Source organism: Gadus morhua, chromosome 10, assembly GCF_902167405.1.
Source record: "Gadus morhua chromosome 10, gadMor3.0, whole genome shotgun sequence".
NCBI classification, from domain to species: Eukaryota; Metazoa; Chordata; class Actinopteri; order Gadiformes; family Gadidae; genus Gadus; species Gadus morhua.
Window position 1 is genome coordinate 26625674 of NC_044057.1, and position 10000 is coordinate 26635673.

General features: G+C 55.7%; 1 protein-coding gene across 1 annotated transcript in view; it reads right to left on the reverse strand.

Moving 5' to 3' along the window:
* The window catches only part of LOC115552579 (collagen alpha-1(XXIII) chain-like), a 93570-nt gene that overhangs the window by 818 nt on the left and 82752 nt on the right, over positions 1-10000 (reverse strand). The window contains exon 3 of the mRNA XM_030368812.1: positions 3277-3321. Coding sequence (XP_030224672.1) covers positions 3277-3321 — 45 coding nt within the window. The remainder of the gene's footprint in view (positions 1-3276; positions 3322-10000) is intronic.

Genomic DNA, 10000 nt, shown 5'->3' on the forward strand with positions numbered 1-10000 from the left:
GGGATGGAAGTGGGAGACAGGTAGGGTGAGGTAGAGTTGGGCGGGAGGGGAGGATGGAGAGAGGGATGGAGAGGGAGGGATGGAGGGAGGGAGGGAGGAGGGAGGGAGGGAGGGAGGGAGGGAGGGAGGGGGGAGGGAGGGGTAGAGGAGGGAGGGAGGGAGGAGGGTAGAGGAGGGAGGGAGGGAGGGAGGAGGGTAGAGGAGGGAGGGAGGAGGGAGGAGGGAGGAGGGAGCGAGGGGTGGAGGAGGGGTGATGGGGGAGGGGGTGAAAAAGGTGAAGACGTGTTGGGGAGAAAAAAAAAGAGGAATGTCTTGGGCGACCTTTGTGTTCATATCTGATTGAAACGTTCTGATGTGGCAGCCCGGAGCCCGAGCCCGCGACCGACCGTCATAGAGCCAGTGCGGCTGATCAAAGGCGTGGCAGGCCGGCCCTACTAGGGAGCGGTCTCGGGTTCTATTAAAAAACCTCTCATAGAAAACATTCGTAGGCCAGCGTCCCGGGAACATGTTACAAGCATAATGGAGTAACGACAAGCTGTGGGCACTTATCGACATTCACCAAGAATGAAGAATGAACCAACACGTAATTGGAATGGCCTGTGTTCGTTTCTCGTTAAGAACATGGCCATATCTGCGGTCACCGTTGGGTTCATCTCATTGGAGAACCACGACCGCGTGGCTGGACTACTGGGAAGTACTGCCCCACAATGTCTATCCAGTATGTTTGTCAATTATGGCCCCCATTGCACTCCTGACCATCGCTGGAAGGAGGGACCCCCCACTCTGAAGGAGGGATCCCCACTCTGAAGGAGGGACCCCCACTCTGAAGGAGGGACCCCCACTCTGAAGGAGGGACCCCCCACTCTGAAGGAGGGACCCCCACTCTGAAGGAGGGATCCCCAATCTGAAGGAGGGACCCCCACTCTGAAGGAGGGATCCCCACTCTGCGTTCCTTCTCAAGATTTCCTCCTTTCTAATTAAGAGAGTTATTTATTTGATTCGTGGAAGATAACGATTTAATACATTAAAGTTAATTTAAGTAGTTTTTTTTGCAGAAGAGGTACAGACATATACTGGAGAATATGCTGGTGTGGACATGGTGTGGTCTGACCGCTGAGAGTCGAGGAGGGGCTGGGACCAGACACTGCGCTGCTGTGGTTGTGTGTTTGTGTGTTTGTGCGTTTGTGTGTTTGTGCGAAGGGACATCGAGACACAAGAAAAGCAAAGGAAAAAGGAATGGAGGAGATGAGGACAGCAGACAGAGGGAGGGACCCACCAGGACGAGGAACCAGCGAGGAGTGAACGGAGGTAAGGGGGGAGCCCCGAGCTCGGAGCCCCGAGCTCGGAGCTCTGATATTGAGCTGCTCAGCTCATCCCAGGGCCTGCCTCTGCTGCCCCCCACCGCCCCTCCACCTCATGGCTTTTATATTATTCAGATTCATATTTGGGATATTATTTTCCCTCCGCTGTAAACCGGTAAGTGTTTGCGGGTGTGTCGCTACAACATCGGAGTCAGCAGCCCGACGAAAGGGAGAACAACAGAGTGTGTGTTGCCGCGCCGCCAGCCCGGCCACGGACAGTGCCGGCGGCGAAATCCAGAAGAAGTAAACGCGTCGCCACCGAGCGCGGCGCACAAAGAAGACACCCCCCTCCTCCCCCGTCGCCTCCCCCGTCCTCACCCCCCTCCCAGACTCAAAGGAAGGACAAGATTGAGAGAAGGCAGATGAGCATCCCGTCGCCGTGGAAACACGTCTACCCGTCTCCACCGTTTGATGTTTCAGACGGCGTCTAACGGCGGGCGCCTGGAAGGACTTAGCGGTCCGACACTAAGTGTTGTCGTCCTCCTCCAGCCGTCCTGAGACGGAGCCTTCAGCTCTGATCTGCACGGATCAAAATGAATAATGGATGGCCCACGGAACGTCCTGGATAGAATATAATAATACAAACATGCCGGAGGCCTGTTGAGGATTCAGAGAGCTCCGTGCCTCGGCGGGGCCCGTGGGCGGTTTGAACAACGCGTGCTGAACGTCGATGTTCTGGAGCATGAGGTACAAAACTCAGGAACGGCGAAGAGAAGAACGACGGCGTGGAAAGCGGAATTTGTTGCGTTCCGCAGAGGGATCCGGCCCTGCCACTGGCGGAGCACATTCCCAGCGTTCCCAGAATCATCCGAGGCCGGTGCTCTTTCCCTGCGGAACCTGATCCGCCGTGAACTCCAGGAGCAGAGGATGAGCGAGCGTCCCGTAGACACAGATCCTCCTCTCCGATGTCGTCGCCTCATCTATCGCCGATCACGTTTTAATCCCTTAATCTTTGGGCGGCCGCACTACGACGAGCTGTAATCGAATCACTTCATTGATTCGTCCTTAATCAGAACCCTCTGCCGGAGCGGCTCTCAGGAAATTAGCGTTGGGGTTTAGGGTTTCTGTGGTGCGCTCCGAACACAAACTATGGCAACGTACATAATAGTACATAAAGCGCATGAGTCAATAAATGAAGAATTCATTTGAAGAGCATCACAATAACGGCGGGAGTCCATGTTGGTGGGGTAGAAACTCATTAGCCTTGTATTACAGCAAGCTGCTACCGCTCAGGGGGAGGGGGGGAGGGGGGAGGTGGGGGGGGAGGGGAGGGGGGGGGGAGGGGAGGGGGGGGGGGTTGCCGACATGTGGGCAGTGTTAGCGGCTGAGTACACATGGTTCGATGTTAGCGCTACGTCTTCCCAAACCGTGGGGGCAGGAGGGGGGGAGGTGAGGGGTGAGAGGGGGGAGAGGGGGGAGAGGGGGGAGAGGGGTCGTGCTGCAGAGCCTGAGTCACGGTTCACTAACAACTAACCAGCCCACTGCAGCCTGTCAGACAGGGGAGGGAGGGGGGAGGGAGGGGAGGGGGGGAGGGAAGAGAGAGAGGGAGAGAGAGAGAGAGAGAGAGAGAGAGAGAGAGAGAGAGAGAGAGAGAGAGAGAGGGAGGGCTGATGGAGGAGGGGGGAGGGAGAGAGAGAGAGAGAGATGAAACCTTGATGGAGACATGGAGAGGTAGAGAGCGGGAGAGAGAGAGAGAGAGAGAGAGAGAGAGAGAGGGAGGGCTGATGGAGGAGGGGGGAGGGAGAGAGAGAGAGAGAGAGAGAGATGAAACCTTGATGGAGACACGGAGAGGTAGAGAGCGGGAGAGAGACGGCGAGGGGAACGTTTTCAGAACAGAAAGAGAAGGAATGAATTCAAAGAAGACGAATAAAGCATTTGTTTAGTGCGGTGATGAAGGACGGACGTCATCGCTTACCGGGATCTCCTCGTCTTCCCATCCGTCCTCGTTTTCCTGGCGGACCTGTAATAAAAGCACAGGACACGCCACGTTAAAATGCTCCCGCCTCAGGAGCAGGGGGGGGCGGGGGGGCTTTACTGCTGGGCAGAGCGTGAGCGCGAGTTGCTGTGCTGCCAACGTGTGTTTGGACGCACCGGTCCAGTGTGTGTGTGTGTGTGTGTGTGTGTGTGTGTGTGTGTGTGTGTGTGTGTGTGTGTGTGTGTGTGTGTGTGTGTGTGTGTGTGTGTGTGTGTGTGTGTGTGTGTGTGCGTGCGTGTGTGTGTGTGTGTGTGTGCGTGCGTGTGAGAGTTTTGCCGTGTGTTTGGATGTGGATCGTTGCTCCAGATGTTCAAACACACAGCCCCCAGGAGGCCGGCTTTAATGATCACCTGTCCATCAACAGGTGTGGCCACACATACACTCAACATGGATAGAGTGGCAAGAAAAACACACCGCGAAAAGCTCCAGCGCTCAGACAAACTTTAAAAATACCCCCGATACGTTCTCCCCTTCATTGTCTCTGCGCTGCGGTCGGATGTTGCAGAGTCCAGCTCCATCGCGCCTCCTCTCCACCCCCCCCCCCCCCCCCTCCCCCTCCCTCCCCCCCTCCCGCCCGGAACGTGCAGCGAGCTGGGGGGGCCGAGGGCGGGCTCAGCTGTCTCCTCCGTCGTCACGGAGACGGACCTTCACGGAGAGAGACGGGGAGAGCGGGATGAGACAGCGAGGGAAACCCGTGGTTCCGCTGCCTTGATGGCGGGGCCCCCCAGAGGAGGCCCCCGGCCTGGGAGGAGGCCCCCGGCCTGGTAGGAGGGCCGCAGGGTGAGGGCCGGGCGCCAGCGCTCCTAAGGCCCAGGGCGCGGCGGCGGAGCTGATTTACGGGGGCTTGATGGAGGCGAGGTTCACACCGGGCCTGACCTCCTCATACGCAGAGAACCCAGCGGGGCGCTTAACAACGTCCACTCCCCCGTCTGGACTTTCATGATTCCTTCTTCTTCTTCTTCTCTCCCTTCTTTCTGTCCTGTTGAACATAACTTCTATTACTCCTCTCCCCCCCAACCCCGCGCTTAGACCCCCCCCTCATTGGCCGGCGGTCACAAAGAACCGCGGCTGTTAGCGTAGCCCTGACGCTAACTCCTCGCGGCGCCGCACAGGCTTCAGCCGTCGCTGTTAGTGCGTCTGGTTGTAGACGGCTAATGGCTTTCAGACGCGTCTCCTCTCCTTCCTCTCCAGCCTCACCCTGCCTCACCTCCTTCTCTGAATATCCCTCGTCTCCTTGACGCTCGGCGTCTGGTCTCGTTTGTCGGCGGCCATTATCCTGTTTCACGCCCTTTCTTCTCAACAGTAACGCTTAGTGTACGATTTGTGCTTTTAAAACGAATCACAGGGTTTCAGTGAACTGTTCTGCACTTTGGAGGTGTGAAATGAAATACATGAATGTTCGCACAGAACGACACTCAACATACACACACACAGGCTACACACACATACACACGCTACACACACACCACCACCAACAGCGTCACCACCCTGTCTGCCGCGCCTTATAATCACCCGCGCCCACACTGGGGTCCGGGTGCGGGCGTGTGTGGGTACAAAGGGAGGTGTCAGAGCTCCTCTGGGTAGTGGACCCACAGAGGAGGGGCCGGGGGGGAGGGGGGGGAGGGAGGGGGGGAGGGGGAGGGAGGGAGGGTAACAGGGTGGAACGCCGGGAGCCGATGACAGCAGGACCCTCAGTGGGGCGCAGGCGGGGGGCGCAGGGGCGCAGGGTTAGGGTTACCGATCGGGGAGCGAACGCCGCCAGAGAAGAGCCGCCGTCCTCGGCTCGCTCCGACGCCGCGGCCCACAGGGGACCATGAGGATATTATGGGATGTTGATGACCAGACGCTGCTGGGGCTTTATTCGGAGACATCAAAGGGGTCCCTGTCGGCGTGGCGACAGGTCGCTGTGCCATGGGGATGGATGGAGACGAAGGGCGGTTACAGGGAGTGGGATGGGTGTGTGTGTGTGTGTGTGTGTGTGTGTGTGTGTGTGTGTGTGTGTGTGTGTGTGTGTGTGTGTGTGTGTGTGTGTGTGTGTGTGTGTGTGTGTGTGTGTGTGTGATGGGCCCTGAGTGGCCCAGTGGTCCAGGGGACATCGCTGGGTGGTGACAGGCTGATGTATCACTGGGTGGACTGGGAGGACTGGGAGGATGAATGGGATAGACAGCAGCGAGGCGACGTGGAGCACAGGCGTCTGGGAGATGGCGTGGGCCGCGCTGCGCCAGTGATTGGTGAGTGCGCATGTCGCGTGTGCAGATGTTATTTTACGTGTGTGCGTGTTTGTGTGTGCGTGTGGGGGGGGGTTGTTTATGTTGTGTGTGTGTATTTGTGTTAGTTCAGTGCAACAGAGAGAGAGAGCGAGAGAGAGAGAGAGAGAGAGAGAGAGAGAGAGAGAGAGAGAGAGAGAGAGAGAGGGAGACAGAGAGAGAGAGAGAGAGAGAGAGAGAGAGAGAGAGAGAGAGAGAGAGAGAGAGAGAGAGAGAGAGAGAGAGAGAGAGAGAGGGAGAGAGAGAGAGAGAGAGAGAGAGAGAGAGAGAGAGAGAGAGAGAGAGAGAGAGGGGGAGAGAGAGAGAGAGAGAGAGAGAGAGAGAGAGAGAGAGAGAGAGAGAGAGAGAGAGAGAGAGAGAGAGAGAGTTCCCGCTGTGGGTGACCTGTGTTAAACTGGGCTTTTTCTTGGCAACAGTACGTTAATTAATCGGTTGCATCGTTATCTATATCCCGTCTCACTGCCCTCTCCTACAGGTCGAAGGTCATCGACATCTAACCAGGTCACCAGCACCAAAACACAGAAGGACGGCGGAAGCACGGAAATTAAATAATATTTTTTAATATATATGTCGTGGAAGGTGGATTCGAAGGGAACTTGAAAAATACAACAATAGATCCAACTGATTATCTTTAAGCAAAATGTCTTCTCCTTGACCCCTAAGAGAGGTGGAGAAGGGCTCGTTGGGGAGAAGAGCCAAAGAACTAACGAATGGGAAACAGACGGCAGCCCAGGAAAGACGCAGAAGGACGGCGGAACATGTGATGCTGGGCGGACAGGTGTTGTCATGACAAGGCAGGGAGAGCTGCTTTTGTCTCTTCCCTCCACATGTGTGTCCTTCACGCTGAGGCCGGAGAGACGCCCCCCGGGGAGAGACACGTAGCACACCGACGAGCCAGGAGGAAGGAAACAGTGTCCTCACACACCCCTCCAAGGCTTCTCTGGACGCCTCTCCGGGACACACACACAGACACACACACCTGCACGCAGACACACACACACACAGACACATACACACAGGCCCGTACGCAGACACGCACACAGGAAGGTGACTCAACAAGGACTGCCATTAATAAGGATATGGGTGTGTGAAGAGTTACGATCAGCCTGTATGCGTGTGCGATGGACTCACAAATCTTCTGCACGCACACATGCACGCAATGACACATACACAACTAATGAACTGCTGCTGAACCTTTCAGAGCTTTCTGGAAGGCTGTGTGACTAAACTGTTGAATATTGAGGTCACAATTCAGCCCTTCATTGAGCTGAAAACAGCCTGTAGTGTGCTTGTGTGCGTGTACGTGTGCACGCACGTGTCCATATGTATGTTTGTGGAGGTATGTGTGTTTGCATGTTTTCCTTTCACACCTTCCTCGCTCACATTCATTATTGTAACGTCAAAGACCCGGGTCTCTAAAGTCACAGAGAGAGGTCTGCAATCACTCACACTCATACACACACAGACACACTCACACTCACACTCACACACACACACACACACACACACACACTCACACACTCACAGATTCCCAGGGTCCCATGCAGACCCCAAGCCACACCGTTTAGCATGCCTAACTAGCTCACTGACAAGAGCTATCAAGCAGCCTCAGGGTTGGGAGCCATTCATCTGTCAACACCTCTCAGCCTGTCTGTACTGTCTGTGTTTGGGCTGTTTATCGGGGAGGAGCCCCGCCTCTCCTCCGCTCCCCGTCCCTTTTGTCTTGTCTTGTTTTGGTTACGTTTGCAGCAGGCATCGTGGAAACCCTTCAGCGCAGCCATGCTCAGGCTAGCGTTTAGACATGCTCCCCTCTGCTGAGGCATCACAGCCTGTATCACACACACACACACACACACACACACACACACACACACACACACACACACACACACACACACACACATACACACACACACACACACACACACACACACACACACACAATTGCACACAGGGCCGAAGCGTTCCCCAGCTCTCCGTCTGTTTTCCAGTCTGGTGACCCCCTTATTCGGCTAGGGGGACATTTCTCTCCCCCCCAAAAATGTGCTTCTCACTTTAAGGTTTCGCCCAGCGACTGGGAGCCATAACGCGCTCCGTGACACAAACAACATGTGCTGCTTCCCGTCCGTCCCCACGGAAACACTTCTGTCCATCAATTTCAGCCCTCGGCAAATCGCCACGCCCAGCGTTGCCGTCGGTTTCCCCCTGCCCCCCCCCCCCCGGGGACGCCGTGACCTCGGCGGGGATGAGATACGATGCGGTCTGGCAGTGGGAAACCCAGACCTCCATGGGAAGAGAGCCGTTGGATCCTTTCTACCGCGCTGGCTAGGGCGGCCATGTTGAGTGGCGTGCGGAGACTTAACGTTCCCCCTTCGGGACGCAGTCGGGGAAAGGGAACCCGAGGTAATGGCGGAGGGGTCGGTCTGCCCGCCGACATCCCGGCTCTGTGGAGCCGCCACTTCAGACTGGCTAGGGCTAGGGACAGCCGGAAGCCTTGAACACAAACACGGGCAGCGGGCGAATTGTGTTAAGTCTTCTCGCATGCAAACATGTATACACACAGCAGACGCATTGCGACCGCCGGACCTGCCCGTCGTCTTTCTTTAAACAACCTTTCGGCGACGACCGACTTAATGATGAACAGAATCCGAAACTTGCGCTGAAAATAAATAGACAGTTTCAACATGTAAATAGGCTGGATGGATAGGTCTAAACTTCACCGCAATGGGGAACACCCCCACTGTGTAGCTGTGTTCTTAGAATCCAACAATCGTTGCCTTGGAACTTTTTCTGCCTTGGGACATTTCTCGTCTCTTCGCAGATAGTAACAGGCAGCTGTTGGACCTATTAGTCTGGAAAAGCAAGAACCTGATTTCTTAATCTTAGGGAGGAATCGGGAGGCTACTGGGATTGAGGACACATAAAAACATAGAGAGGGAGAGAGGGAGAGAGAGAGAGAGAGAGAGAGAGAGAGAGAGAGAGAGAGAGAGAGGGGGGAGAGAGAGAGAGAGAGAGAGAGAGAGATGTTAAAAGTTGCCGAGATACAGGGCATGACAGGTGAGGAGCATGACAGGTAAAGAAAAGGACACAGAGAGAGAGAGAGGGACAGAGAGGGAGAGATAGCGAGACACAGATAGAGAGGATGCAGAGGAAAAAGGATATGATTCACACTACAGTGATTCACTCTCCAGCTGCCCAGTGTCTCCCCCGGAGGGAGAGAGAGAGAGAGAGAGAGAGAGAGAGAGAGAGACAGAGACAGAGAGAGGTGTTTGGCCCGAGGGTTCAGCAGCAGTTCATCAGGTTTATCAGCTAACCATCCATTCATTATGAGGGCTTAAGGCTCCAGCCCCGGACTTGATCCAGTGGATAAATATATACAGTGCATGTGTACTCCCTTCCAACGAGCCGTCCATATCCTCCCAAAGCCCATAATACGCAGAGACCCCGACCGCCTGAAACTTTAGCCCGCTACGTTGTGATCTGGAGATTGAGGGGCGCTCACGGGACGCTGTAAACCAAACGGAGCGCCTCAATACGTACATAAATATAGACGTCCACGTATCGTTGTCCATAAGCCGGGCTGAGCCGCGTCCGAGCAGCCCGGCCGACCGGTCTGGGGCGGATCAGTGACGGATAGGTTTTCACAACACGTCTGGAAGGATTGGGAAAATATTGTGGGAGCCTCCCGCTCGGGACGGGAGTCGACGGGCTGCGGTCGGAGCGCCGGCCGGCCTCTGAACCAAACGGCGGCTTAGAGCGAAAGACCGGTGAGAACGCACGGTAGGGTTACAGCAGCGTCGGCCGCGGCGTCGGCCCTGCACCCCGTGTGTGTGCGTGTGTGTGTGTGTGTGTGTGTGCGTGTGTGTGTGTGTGCGTGAGAGAGGTTGTGTGTGATTTAAACAAGAGGGGAGGAATACTTCCTCTTGACACTGAAGCGGACCTCCTGTTATGTTTCCAGCGCCACGTGTTGCGTGACTCCGGGCAAGATACACTTCGGAATCAGTTTGAGAGGTCGGGAAGGAGAGGGGAAGGAAGGAGGTATTTAGGGGTGTCCATGTGTGAGAGTGTGTGCATAGAGGCACTCGCACGTTTGAATACCGGGGAGAGGGGGTGTACGGTGTGTACATGTGTGTGTGTGCACGGCGATGTATTGAAAATAGAACTGGATGTGGGCTCCTGACACGGTCGGAGAAGACTGACTGACACAACGGTAAAGAAATCTGTGTGTGCGTGCGGGCGAGAGAGAGAAAGAGAGAGAGAGAGACAGACAGAGAGACAGACAGACAGACAGACAGACGGACAGAGAACGAGAAAGAAAGAGCACAAGAGACAGACAGAGAGACAGAGAGAGAGAGAGAGAGAGAGAGAGAGAGAGAGAGAGAAAGAGAGAGAGAGAG